This window comes from Littorina saxatilis, linkage group LG16, assembly GCF_037325665.1.
Source record: "Littorina saxatilis isolate snail1 linkage group LG16, US_GU_Lsax_2.0, whole genome shotgun sequence".
NCBI lineage: Eukaryota > Metazoa > Mollusca > Gastropoda > Littorinimorpha > Littorinidae > Littorina > Littorina saxatilis.
The window spans coordinates 1,391,904-1,406,089 of NC_090260.1; the positions used below are offsets into that span (position 1 = coordinate 1,391,904).

Here is a 14,186-nt window from a genome sequence, read left to right on the forward strand (position 1 = left end):
AGGATAGCACGCTTTTCTGTACCTCTCTTTGTTTTAACTTTCTGAGCGTGTTTTTAATCCAAACATATCATATCTATATGTTTTTGGAATCAGGAACCGACAAGGAATAAGATGAAAGTGTTTTTAAATTGATTTGGACAATTTAATTTTGATAATAATTTTTATATATTTAATTTTCAGAGCTTGTTTTTAATCCGAATATAACATATTTATATGTTTTTAGAATCAGCAAATGATGGAGAATAAGATAAACGTAAATTTGGATCGTTTTATAAATTTTTATTTTTTTTTACAATTTTCAGATTTTTAATGACCAAAGTCATTAATTAATTTTTAAGCCACCAAGCTGAAATGCAATACCGAACCCCGGGCTTCGTCGAAGATTACTTGACCAAAATTTCAACCAATTTGGTTGAAAAATGAGGGCGTGACAGTGCCGCCTCAACTTTCACGAAAAGCCGGATATGACGTCATCAAAGACATTTATCAAAAAAATGAAAAAAACGTATGGGGATATCAATCCCAGGAACTCTCATGTCAAATTTCATAAAGATCGGTCCAGTAGTTTGGTCTGAATCGCTCTACACGCACGCACACACACACACACATACACACACACATACACCACGACCCTCGTTTCGATTCCCCCTCGATGTTAAAATATTTAGTCAAAACTTGACTAAATATAAAAAAGGAGGGGGGGGGAGGGGGGGAAACAAACGTACGCACGCACACGCACGCACACACACACAACCAAACACATGAATACACACATAAACACACACACACACACATTCACACACGTACCGTAAATCCACAGTATGTTTGGGGAATACAAGTACATCACATTTTCGCATTCAAACCGTCAGGTGTGGATGTGCCCAGGGATAATATGAAATCGGACTCTACTTGTTTTCTGTCTGTGGAGGTGCTGTACATTTGCCAGACACCTTTCACACGTGCATCCAGGGAGGTGTGGTTGCTGCTGTTGAAATGTTGGGCAACAGACCTACAGCGGCGATGCCGAATATCTGCCAGATGTTCGGTGAAGCGGGTAGAGAGGGTTCTTTCGGTCTCACCAATGTAGAGTACTTTGGGGCATTTGAGACAGGATATGACATAGATGAGATTGCGGCTGGTGCAAGAGAACGTGCGTTTAATGTTGAAATCTTTTTTGGGGCCGGTCAGAGTGGTAGAATGGCAAATGTGGGGGCAGGTGTGGCAACGAGGGTTCTGGCATGCGTGTGTGCCGGGTTGTAGGGGAACTGGCGAACGAAGAGAGGATCGAACCAGGGAGTCTCGAAGGTTGCAGTCCCGTCGGGAGGCCAACAAGGGTGGCAGGCTGAACGTTTCACCAACAGAGGGGCTAGACTTAAGGATGAACCAATTGGTTTTCAAAATGTGGCGAACAGGTAGGTTATGGGGATGGTGGGTCAGAACTACCACAGGTCTGTCTGATCTGTCTGAGGTGGATGATGGATGCAGAGCTACTTGTCTCGGTATGCAGCGAACTTTATGTAAGGCCACATTCAAGAGGCTGGATGGGTAGTCACGTTGAAGGAAGAAGTCAGACATTTCTGCTGCTTTTTCTTCAAAGTCATCTGTGTCAGAACAGATGCGGCGCAGTCTGAGAAACTGGGATGCTCCGGATGGTGGAAGAAGGGTGAGAGGAATGGAAAGTAAGGTAGGTGTGAGCATCAGTGTCTTTGTAATGAACACTGGTGGAAAGAATGCTATCAGACAGGGAAATGTTCAAATCCAGAAAGGCGACTGCGGAAGGAGAGATATCAAAGGTGAATTTGATGGAGGGATGGTAGTTACTGACAAAGTGTATGTAATCAGTGAGGTCAGACAACGAGAGAGAGGTGGCACCGAGGCAATCATCGATGTAGCGTTTGCACAGTTCAGGCTGAGGTCCAGTGTAAGTGGAACGAATCTGGGATTCCAGGTGGCCCATGAATAGGCAAGCATAGGAAGGTCCCATTTTAGTGCCCATGGCGACACCACTTATCTGATGAAAGACTTGTCCATCAAACTCAAAAGTATTGAGCGTGAGGACAAGCTCTGAGAGACGGAGGAGCCTCGGAGTGGGTGGGTCGCGAACAGAACGATTGTCCAGGAAGAACTAAAGTGCTGGAAGTCCGTCGGAATCAGGGATGGATGAATACAGAGAACACACATCCATGGTGAACAGAAGGTTGGGATGAAAAGAAGGGTTGTTGTTGATTTCACCCAGAAGGTGAAGCGCATGAGTGGTGTCTTTGATGTATGAAGGCAGTGTCTGAACGATTGGTTGCAAGAGATGGTCGAGGTACTGAGACAGATGCTCAGTGGGGCAACTGCAAGCGGACACAATAGGTCTGCCTGGAGAGTCAGGTTTGTGTATCTTGGGCAAGAGATACAATTTGGGTTGTTGAACTTGAGACTTGTTCAAGTGTTTTGCAGTAGGAGGAAGCTTGTTTTGTGTGACAGCAGTTTTAATGGTCTGGGCAATGAGTTTTTTGTCTGACAGAAGTGTTGGTTCCGTAAGGGATTGATAAGCTGTAGTGTTGTGGAGCTGCCGATTGGCTTCTTGGATGTACATGCCGCGGTCCCTAACCACAACAGCCCCTCCTTTATCTGCTGGTTTTATGACGATGTCAGATCTTTGTTGTAAGGACTTGAGGGCGACAAGTTCTGATTCAGAGAGGATTATCTAAATAAATTCTTGTTATCTTTTCTGAGGGAAGGTGCATACAAGCAAGCTCGATTGACTTGTCAGCCTGACAAAAGCCCCGTTGATATTCGTGAAAATATTTGAATAAATATCATTAGCAAAATCAATCTTATACACACACAAAAATAATGTAAATATAAAACGAAATTACACATCAATAATGTAAAATAGTATACGATAATATTAATCATATTACAGAGCTAAAAACGTTTTGTTTTTTTATATTCCAAAACATGATGATAACAGGAATTTGGTTTGTGTGTGTTTTATGGAGGTGCAGTATATTTTGCAGCCAAAAGTGTTCTTTTAAGGGTTTGCAAGTACCGTTATTATCACCGATAGACACAAAAAACACGTTACTTAAGCCATACTGAGCATGCGGTAGATTCACACAAAAAACATCAGTATCTTTTTCAAAATCATCTCAAATACATGTACATAAAGCAATGTTTATATTAATCGTTGAAAAGGCAAAGTGCAAACACCACAGACATCTTAATTTTCCGACAAAGAGTGATGTTCACTGGACCAAAATAATACATGTAGCTGGATGTCAGTTCCCCCAAGCTCATGAGAATGCAACAAAAACCAAATCTTTAACTTTCCTATCCAAAACGAAAAACCTAACACACACACACACACTAACACACACACATTACACTCGATTCTTTGAATAATTTCTTTTATGCGCACCTAAAGGCAACATCATGTAATTCTGGCTGTGTCCAATATATCAAAAACCACCCGTTTCAACTACAAAGTGCTACTCTGATGAAATCTTAGTCCATGTATTTAAAATGGTGTTGTCACACACAAGCGCTTGCATAGCATTCTCTTCAAATAATGCTGTTGTGGTATTCTGGGCTCCCCAGTTAAAATGTTTTCCCGCATAGAAACCCGGTAAAAGTTTGCTTTTGGACCTGAAATCAATTCAACAATCTCTCCATTAGTCAGTCAATCAATCACAAAAGCCATGCATTCAGCCATCTATCTTCTATTCATTTACCTACATATCAATCACACATGCAAACCATCCATCCATCCGTTAATTAGACTAACCAGCGTAGGCCACAGCCAGTGCTGGACCAGTCCTTTGTAAAGTGTTGTTTCTCCTTAGATAGTGAAAGCTTACTGCTCTGTGCAGGTGAAAGCATGCGAGTTTTATAGACCCTTGATAACTTGATTTTTTCAGATTTTTATTTTTTATTCATAAACTATTTAGGTCTAACTCTGTCTTAGACTCCCCTGTTGAAGAACTGGATTTCTCAAAAGTCTCAATCCCCCCTTTAAAACCTAGTTTTTTTTCACATTTTCTGTTTATAAACTCTGTAGATTTACCTCCCTTCAACCTCCCTTCATACGGGTAGACTGACTCGTCAACCCTGGCAGGTAACCAGTCTAGGAGAAGGGAAACTCCGAAATAGAACCACGGGCAGACCAAGCTCAACAGCCCAGGAAGGCAATTGGTCTAGGGGAGGGACCCCTGACCAACGTCCAAGGCCGAAGTCGGAGATGCGGGACCCCATGGGTGCCAAAAAGCGCTGCATCACGCAACTGATCACAAAATGATGGAGACAAATCAATTGTGAACGACGAAGAAGAAGAACCTCCCTTTATGATTTTCTCAGAATGTGGCAGATTCAGATTTTAAAGAGAGGGGGGGGGGGGGGGTGTACTTGCCTTCAGTCTACGGCTGTCTGCCGAGTCTCATCTGTGTCTGCAGAACGAAGTCAGAACCCATGACAGCCCGCAGGTAAGCACAGGTAGGTCTGTAGCGCACGTGCTCGTCCCAGATGTTGTGATGTGCCGATGGGTCCAGCTCCAGCCCGCAGTAGAAGCAACGCACCCGGCGACCTCGTCCTTAAACACAATCAGTGGTTTTGGGTTAAAAAAAATCAACAACTTTAAAAACACAGTGTCGATCAATCAATGTTATATCATATGTCACACATCCAAAACGTACATTCATAAAAGAATAAGTTTAGTTGGTGTCTTTTTTCTTTGTCGTTTTCTTTTTCTTGTATTTCTTTGTCTAACACGAGTGTATATATTCTACAGCATTACCTAGAGTCCGGAGAAGTAAACACAGCCATGTTCAACCAAATTAAAGACTAAACATGTTAACCTTAAAATGCCTTCGCCTAACAGCTTAAGGCTTGAAACATAACTGTGACCACAGCACATCTTCCGTTGTTGAGAACCTCATTCTCTGATCCGATTTACTAAAAAAAAAATAACCTTATTGGTTCAAAAATATTGCTCAAATCTAAGTTGAACTAGCAAAGTCACACGCACCATGGCGAAAAAATCCTGCCAGAGCCATACTGGTTGGGTCGATCCCGCTGTGATGAGTTGGCCAGTCATCTTCATATGTTGCTCGCCGACTCCTGAGCTGGGCGTAGTCCCGGGCGGCTGCCTGGCTCAGATCTATGCGAGCTGTCATTGTCGCCCATGGTGGTAGAGACCCCGCAGCATGCACTGTCATTGGTGGGAGTCTTACGGGGGCGTGGCTACCCGGAAAGAATGACTCTGATTGGACACTCGGTTGGGTGGAAAGGGCGTGGCTCTGTTGACAGCACGACTCTGGTTGGGCGATGGGTTGGGCGGGGGAAGTTTCTTGCGGTTGAGGTCGTGCTGAATGGTGAACAAGATGGGGAAGATATTGTGCTGGAAGACGAGGCTGATCATTTTCCTGGCGTATGAAGGAGAAGTGTGCCTCCTCCGCGATGTAAGGCCCACGGTCGTCAACGGGGTGTGTCCCGTAATGGAAGTGATGTCCTTCTTCCTGGGGCACGATCGGCGTACGTGCGGCGCATGCACCAAGCTGAGAGGAGTGCTCATACTCTTGCTGGAAAATGGCAAACGACGTGATGTTTTCATAGATCTGTCCATCAGCGTTTTCCAAATGTTCAGAGAAAGAAGGACTGGTGTGGCCTGAAGCAGTCAGAGAGCACTCTTCCCATTGCACATGATGGAGTATAGATGTTTGCATGGGAGTTCCTTCCGAACAATGACATGAACCAGTATGCTGAGGTCTTGCTGTGTATCCTGTTGCTCCTTGTCGTTCTCTTATTACGACCCATTGCTCTTCTATTACAAAAGGACCTGTTTCATCCTCAGGATGAGCCAGGATTGGCCCTGAACGAGGGTTAGAGGTTAATGAAAGGGTGGAAGTTTCTCCATCTTGAGGCATTTTTTTCCTTTGGCTCGCAAAGTCTTGTATGAATTTTGGCATGTCGGTGTGAATTGGAGAGACGATGGGAATATACTCGTGGTAGCTTTGATGCTGTTCTTGCGAGTCAAAGGAAGAGACAGTCACTGGTGTAGAGAAGTGGAATACCGTATGCACAGTCTCATCATCTTCACTGCTTGTGCAAACAGACATAATAAGCGAAGGATTTTCTACCATTAGTACCGATATCAGCATTATGTTTTCGTTTTGTGACAGTCCTGTTGTTTCTTCAGAATAATCTAACATCTCCGGATCATGTTCCCGAGTAGTGCCTTGCACAGATGCAGGAAGTACAAGATGTCTTCCACGACTGGACAAATCTTGGAGAGTATCAGAGGACCTGCTTGAAGTCGAATCTTTGACATCAGGTGGTTTGCTGTTCCCTGTTGCAGTCGATGAGACAGCACTGTCGTCACGGTTAGAACATGAAGAACATCCACTGTACATCCCTTCGTAAGGGTCAGAAGAATCTGAGGAATCTGAGCTTTCTGTTCCGGATGACGCACGTTCCCATGTCAAGGCAGCAAGTACTTTGAGCTGGGGAAAGTTTTCGTGCGTCTTCGGTTCAGCTTTGGTTTGCTCTTGGTGCGATACTTGTCCACCACTCGCTTCCGCTGGCTTTGCGCCCTCTTCCTTGTCAAAGTCAAGTTGCTTCCCAGGGAGCGACTCTGACTGGGGCTTAGATTGTACCGGGGGCTGCAACTGTGTGTGACTAGAATGACCACCGTCCGATGCGTCATCTGTCTTTGAGCTCAACGTTTGTTCAATTTTCTTTGAACTTTCTGTAGATCGGTGAGTGTCTTTCAACGTTGTTCCGTTTCCACTACCATCAGCAGTAGGCTTTGCTCTCGTGTTATCTTCAGAAGGTGACTTACGCTCTGGTAAATCGTTATTGGAACTTTCCAACTGGTCGTCTAACTGAAAAACTCTACTTCCATCTGATTTCCGCGAATTTTTTCTCGGTCTTTTTATGGACTGCACATTTGATTCTAAGCTCGAGAACTTAGCTGTTCGTTTAGACTGAAAAACCAAAGTTTCAAGTGAGAACAAAAGACAAGTCATGTTCTTGTGGTCAAATTCATCAGAAAGTACACCAGAAAAGAAGGACGATTCCTTGCTGCAATTACTCAAATTAAAGTAAATGGACGAATCTTTATCTTTAACTTGTAACTCATGACGGAAGTGTATTCCACTTTTGTGATACTTGTCAATATCTTTTCTGTGTGGTCCTACACTACCTGTGCATGCATTTTCATCAGAATGTCTATTGTATCCGCCACGGATTGTGTCCTTGCGATGCAGGTCTTTGTTTGGCAAGTTGCCTTGATTTGCAGCCGAAGAGGAAATAAACATTTCATTGTTAGAAGTAGCAGAGGAATGACATTTTTCATTGTCCTCAGACGTAAAGGACGCAAACAGCGGATCTTGAGGGTTTCTTTTCACAGGTGATGCCATTCTCACTGCAACATTTCAACGTCGTTGTAAGTAACGTTCTCTCTCAGTCTGATTTATTCCTTGTAAGCTCATACTAAGCCAGGCAGCGAACTGCCAGATCCAGTTTCTTTATGACAAGGGTGCTACACGACTCTTCCAATGACTGCGAATTTTCATGACTAGGGGCGATTTCCTGCAAAGGAAGGAGAGTGCACTGTTCAATTTTCAAGTTGTGTAAGTGACATATATCTGCATGGAACAAATTTGCAACATTAAAGGCCGGACACATTACATACTATTACAATTTTGTTTTTCTACATGCTGTTAAGAAGTTACTGATTTTTTGTTTGGAATATTACTGCATTTTCTAGAAAGTTAGAAAATGCAAGCCTGTGCTAATGACAAACATGTTTAGGCCAACAACAAAAATAGTCTGTTTACGGTAACATAGGCCAAAAAAATAGGGTCCAGCTTCAGAATGTAACTGTTCGTGACAACAGATATTTGCGAAGCTGCGCTTTGAAGTGTTTAATCGTGCTTGACCCCTTTATCTCACATGGTAGCGAATTCCAAATTGTTGAGCCCGAAAACGCTAAACTGGTTTTATATAAATCAATACGGGGTAGCGGGGAAATTAATTTGTTTGAGCCATATCTGTCTGTTGCTTTCTGAAATAATGATCGCATGTACTGTGGGGTCTCGTTTATTTGAACCTTAAACATTAAAAGCGCCTTATTAAATAATAACTGATCTTTAAGTGATAACAAATTAAGGCTGCTAAGCTTTTGATCTGTTGATGTTTGCGGACCCGGCATGATAAGTTTAGCTGCGCGACGGTGAAGAGAATTTACTTTTTTTAAGTGAACATCGCTACAACCATCCCAAAGTGTAGATGCATAATTCAGATGAGGTAAAATATGACCAAAATAAAACAACTTGAGTGCTGAGGTATCAGCGTAATGCTTTAATTTGGAGAGAAGGAACAAGTTTTTAGATAAGGTTTTGGTAACACGGTTGAGGTGGGACTGCCACTTTAATTCAGCGTCTACTGTGACCCCGAGAACACGATGGCTGGTTACTTGCTCACTGGGTGGCTCATTCATGAAGATTCAGAGGAGCGAGTTGGTGTTTCTGTCGTGTTGTGATCACCATGCATTTAGTTTTACCTGGGTGTATAATCATTGAGTTTTGTTTACACCAATCAAATATGTTGTTCAAATTCGTTTGAAGAGAGGTTTCAATAGATTGTAAACTTGTACCAAGCGTGTAAAGAGACGAGTCGTCTGCAAAAAGGTCATTAATAGCCGTCTTGTCTGATATATAGAGTGGTAGATCGTTAATGTAAATGCAAAATAAAAGTGGGTCCAAAACTGATCCTTGTGGGACGCCGTGCATTAGCCGTCCTATGGAAGAACGGTTACCATTAAGGGAGACAAACTGCGTTCTGTTCACTAAATAAGAACGAAAAAAAGGTAAGTAGGATGCGTCGCCTAAATAACAAGATAATTTCTTTAACAGAATTGTGTGATCAACAATATCAAACGCTTTCTTGAAATCAAGGAAGACAGCGCCGACAGTTTCCGAATGGTTAATGGCAGAGAGCCATGTATCGCATAGTTTAACGAGAGCTGTGTGACACGAATGTTTAGGGTGAAATTCTGATTGAGATGGAGCGAAAAGACCACGGCTTTCCATGTGCAGAAGCAAGCAGTTTTGTACATGTTTTACTAATGGTTTAGATGGAACAGACAATAGCGAAATTGGCCTAAAATTGTTTATGTCGGTTAAGTCTTTTGTTTTGGGAAGTGGAATTACTTTTGCGGTTTTAAATATGTCTGGAAACAGAGAGAGAGAGAGAGAGAGAGAGAGAGAGAGAGAGAGAGAGAGAGAGAGAGAGAGAGAGAGAGAGAGAGAGAGAGAGAGAGAGAGAGAGAGAGAGATTGTGCAACGTAAGGGGGTGGGGGTCACGGTAAGAGGAAGGGGAGATGTTGTAGGGGATATTGATGACTGAAGAACATAGCAAGTCAGACAGTAGGGGGAGAAGAGATAGCTCAATTTGAGTCGAAGGAGGAGGGGTGAGTGGGGCGGGGATGAGAGAGACAGACAGACAGACAGATAGATAGACAGAGATAGTCTTACTTATAGGAGACTGCCCAAACCACAAATTATAAAAGACAATCAAAATACTTCCGCTGGCTCATATATGGAGAAAAACCCTCTGAGCTTTCAACAATTTCAAAAGTCTGACGAGGTACATCACAAATGGTGATTATACTTCGAACCCTCTGAAGTAATTTTCATTCCATTTGCACGTTATTTCGTCTGAGATGTAGCAAATTGTCTCTCTGTCTCTCTCTCTCTCTGTGTTTGTGTGTAATACAATTTAAACATACAAAAACAAGTAAAGGCGTAAATAGTGTGAAAACAGCAATTTTACATAATATTTTCTTATATCCGGTCAAACCGCGGTTACAGAAAACACCGGATAATATAAGAAACCTAAAGTTTGGGTCCCCACCGGTTTCTTACAACCGGTCTATACTGTAGGCCTACTTACTTTTTCAATCGTCATTAATTTTAGGTGAGCCTTACTTTGATGTCTGTCGTTCAGTCTTAGGCCGGCAGTTATCGCCACTGTACTGCAGTATAGTTTTGTTCTGCTTGTTTTTTCAATGTAGGTCAAAACTTGTAAATATATCTGCATGCACGACCTGAACCTAGACACCGTTGTTTACTTTAAAATTGAAAAATAACACACGCAAGATCCGACCTTCTTCGCCACCTTTTATTTTAACCGTATCTCCAACTTTGTAAGGGGCAATTTCCATGTTGTTGGTAAACTTGTTCAGTAAGCTTAGCTGAAGAATCTGTGAGCAGACGATAGATCTGCACCAGACGACAGATGGGACAGGACAGCCTTGTTCTGTTGAACCAGATTTAGCAATCAATGCTCTAAAAGCGATAGCAAATGAACAAAACTGTAAGCATACTGTTTTAGTTTAATTTTTGGCTCACGTAAGTGTAGCCTATGCGATGGTAAACTTTGTCTGTCTGTGCGTGCGTGCGTGCGTATGTATGTATGTGTGTATGTCTGTGGTAGAAACTTTAACATTTTTGGCTAAACACCGAAATACTCATTTCACGTGGTTAATTTTCAAGCACCATCTTCAAATTATTGAAGCAATGATCAACATTGTGTCGGCATGTGTGTAGTTAAAGCGTGTATCCAAAGAAAACGGGTGGTGGGGTTTTTTGAAGGGGTACAAGCAGTTGACTGATTTGTGTCGTGTTTGGCATGTAGACGGCAGGTCAGGTGTCAAGATCAGGTCAGGGGTCGCGCGAAGGATTGTGGTCCAGTTCTCACCTCGCCGATTCGCCGGGGAAGACGATTTCATGTTGTTCGGTTTCTAAGCTCCAGAAAAGTAAATAAAGAAGATACCAAAGGGAGATTTCCTACAATTTGATCTGCACAGCGTGTTTCCAATGTCCACGCGAGGAAGAGCTGTCGAAAGCGCGGCAGTCAGTGTCGATCTTGCAGCCGTATCCCGGTAAGTTCAGAGACAGATCTAGTGTCTCCCACTCTGATAACGTGTCACCTACTGTTAATCCGTTTTGTTTTAATTTCTTTTTATTTCAGCAGACACGGATGTCAAACACAGTGCTAGGCAGTCACCTCTAGTGAAATGAGTTGATCTAAAGTGCCTGTAATGTTTGGATGTCTTTGCTCGTGGTTCGATTTATGTGAATTTCAAGACTTGCAGTAGAGTCTCAAGTTAAGTTTACTCTGCCCGAAAAAAACTGTCCACCATTTACTTGAACATGCAGATATAAGGAAACGGAATGAATCTGTTCTCAAAGTCAAAATGGTCACGATTTTTTCCTCAGATTCAAAACATGCACTGTCATGGTTTTGTCTGTACAATTTAGTAAGTCTTAAGTACTTTGCAACAACTTCCTTGAACGTGAAAGACAGTTTTTGAATGCTAGATCTGTATCGCGTTTCATTCCAGACTCGATCCTCTCTTTGATTGTAGATCTACTGTTTGCTGTTTACGCACTATCATATGATTCGCTATGTAACGTTTGGTAAGCTTACCTTGCCACAGCTTTCTTGTCTTTGTTGGCATTTCTGGCTGTGTTGACCGTCAGAATTATTTTAAGAACCAGGCTGCTGCAGTCGACATGTTTCGCATATTGTAGGGTTACCATGCTGCATAGGTAAAGTGGCTTGTATAACCTGACTATTCTGTTTCAAAACACTGTTTATATTTGTGTAGGTTGTAGTCATCATAACTAATCGCATTTTGCCATTTGTTTCAGAAAGGAGGTTAACCAACAACAAGATCGACGCTATGTCAGATATATGCCTCAGCCACATGAAGACTTCCGAATTTAGATCTACTCGGCATGGTGACAAGTCTTGATGAAAAGTATAGGACTGAGGACAGCAGTGGAAAAAGTGCCCACATGGCAGGTACCTAACCTATTACCCTAGTCATTTTATCTGTTTGCCTTCTTTTGAAAATTATACATGGAGTTGATATGATGCGTTAGTTTTAACTGTGTGTGTGTGTGTGCGTGTGTGTGTGTGTGTGTGTGTGTGTGTGTGTGTGTGTTTGTGTGTGTGTGTTACGGAGTGAGTGAGTTTGTGTTATGTTACTGTTTGTTGATTTCTTACGGGAGCCTTGAAGGCTTCGCCTCTTGTTATTTTGTCGCTCAGAATTTTGAATCAGGATTTTGTTGTCAGGATTGATCAAAGCGGTTGCCTGTGAAGAATACTAGAGTTGTGCGCCTTGAATCACTGTCTGTCTCTATCGCTCTCTCTCTCTCTCTCTCTCTCTCTCTCTCTCTCTCTCTCTCTCTCTCTCTCTCTCTCTCTCTCTCTCTCTCTCACTGCTTCAGCCAACTCATAATCTTCACTCAGCTCTTTTCACCCCAGCAGATTATGTGTATTCTTTGTTGTTTTCTTCATTTCTTCAATGTTAAAATGTTTGTAGATCGTTAGCGAAACGTGAGTTCGACGTGTATACCGCAGGATATTTCAATCGTTTTTCTAAAGAAAGTAGTCTCCGAGTTAACGATAAATATGCAGATGACCTCTATAAATTATTCAATTGTACCTTGAGATCAAAGACAATGACCAATGACCAATGATAGGTGAGATCGAGACTCGGTTGTGATGGATTATCCATATGGTTGTGATGAATTATCAAGAATAATCACCTCCTCAGCTAACAGAGACAAAGAGGCAGGTCATGGGATAAAACTAAATAACAAGTCGCGTAAGGCGAAATTACTACATTTAGTCAAGCTGTCGAACTCACGGAATGAAACTGAACGCACTGTATTTTTTCACCAAGACAGTACAGCTTTGTCACTTCCCGCGTGAAGGAAATCGCTCACCTCCCATCGTAAGACTATTTAATCTATTTTCGTTAATTGTGATCACATTTTAAGAGTAAACATGACGTATGTATATATTTTTAGATTCAGAATTTGATGAAGAATACGATGCAATCAATTTTGAGTCTGTTTGCGAAAAATTGATTTTAATGACAACTTTAATGAGCAAACTCATCAATTAAATGTTAAACCTCCAAGCTGAAATGCAATACCAAAGTCCGGGTATCGTCGAAGATAACTTGACCAAAATGTCAACCAATTTGGTTGAAAATTGAGAGCGTGACAGTGCTGCCTCAACGTTTACAAAAAGCCGGATATGACGTCATCAAGGACATTTATAAAAAAACATGAAAAAAGTCTGGAGATACCATACTCAGGATCTCTCATGTCAAGTTTCATGAAGATCGGTCCAGTAGTTTTCTCTGAATCGCTCTACACACACAAACACATACACACATACACCACGACCCTCGTCTCGATTCCAAAACTTGACTACATGTAAAAACAATATCGGATATCGCGCAGTAGATGAGAGGCTGATTGAGAAAGCACATAAACGTCGCAAGTTTACCCTTAATGTGAATCAGTGCTAAAAAACGTGTTTGCTCAAAAGGATGCATTCTCCTATCGATACCAAAGGGTCGCATAAACACAGGCACCAGATTTACTTCAACGTAGAAAGCAAGGATCTTGATAATCTGTCTCACAGTATTATACGAGAGGTCCACGAGACTTGTGTGCCTTGTTAATTAAGATTGATTGGGAGCGTTACAGGTCATAATATTCCAGACAAAAGACACTTTGTGCAACGTCCGCCACTTCAGTCCTTTAAAAATAATAACTGATGTAAGCCGTAGGCCCACAGTTCATGACAAATACCTTTAAACTGATTTTGGTACTGACTAGTTTCTGACCAACTGTAGTAAGTGGGCACATTCCGCTTATAGCCTCATACCAACTATTCTTGTAGGTACGTCACTAGAATACTCTATTGGTGCTCTTTTAGAGCTCAAAATTGACTATTATGCATAATTATATTGGTCGTTGTTTGAGTATAGCAATACAATAATTTTTGTATAGAAAATGGAGGGTTGGTATACATATTTATATCAAAATTATATTACATAAGAGAATGACATTTATACAATAGAATATTTGGGTTTGGCGAGGTAGTACTTGCAAAATGTCATTTATGTACCTGTGGAAGTATAACCACACGTCACAGTGTCACCAAAATTGATCACATGCAGGTTCATTAGATATATGATAACAACAAAAAAGAAGAAAATAAGATCTTACCACATTATTTATTCATTTAGACAGTAAAATGTTCGACTCTGTATTTACATGGCAACCATAATGCTATAATAATTGCAAGCAGATGTGACTGCACGGATACGT

The 14,186-nt window shown here is 41.8% G+C and overlaps 2 protein-coding genes across 2 annotated transcripts; both read right to left on the minus strand.

The window, feature by feature from the left end:
* Positions 1-2,125: 2,125 nt before the first annotated feature.
* On the minus strand, positions 2,126-4,242 carry LOC138951433 (uncharacterized). Its single transcript, XM_070323038.1, has 2 exons — positions 4,209-4,242; positions 2,126-2,676 (listed from the first exon to the last, which is right to left on the minus strand). The coding sequence occupies exons 1-2, from the start codon at positions 4,240-4,242 to the stop codon at positions 2,126-2,128; spliced, it is 585 nt and encodes a 194-aa protein (XP_070179139.1).
* LOC138950170 (uncharacterized) lies at positions 2,695-7,571 on the minus strand. Its single transcript, XM_070321911.1, has 3 exons — positions 5,012-7,571; positions 4,397-4,576; positions 2,695-3,636 (listed from the first exon to the last, which is right to left on the minus strand). Exons 1-2 carry the CDS (start codon positions 7,401-7,403, stop codon positions 4,404-4,406), a joined length of 2,565 nt encoding a protein of 854 aa, XP_070178012.1. The 5' UTR covers positions 7,404-7,571; the 3' UTR covers positions 2,695-3,636; positions 4,397-4,403.
* Positions 7,572-14,186: the final 6,615 nt, after the last annotated feature.

What these genes read in the sequence shown, in the direction of transcription:
- LOC138951433 (XM_070323038.1), bottom strand. Translation starts at nt 4,242, where the DNA reads ATGGGGTCCCGCATCTCCGACTTCGGCCTTGGAC. An exon ending in CTCCGACTTCGGCCTTGGAC is followed by an intron (nt 2,677 to 4,208) that starts GTTGGTCAGGGG and finishes TCTCTGAATCAG; the next exon opens with AACTTGTCGCCCTCAAGTCC.
- LOC138950170 (XM_070321911.1), bottom strand. Translation starts at nt 7,403, where the DNA reads ATGGCATCACCTGTGAAAAGAAACCCTCAAGATCCGCTGTTTGCGTCC. An exon ending in GGCAGGATTTTTTCGCCATG is followed by an intron (nt 4,577 to 5,011) that starts GTGCGTGTGACT and finishes ATTGTGTTTAAG; the next exon opens with GACGAGGTCGCCGGGTGCGT.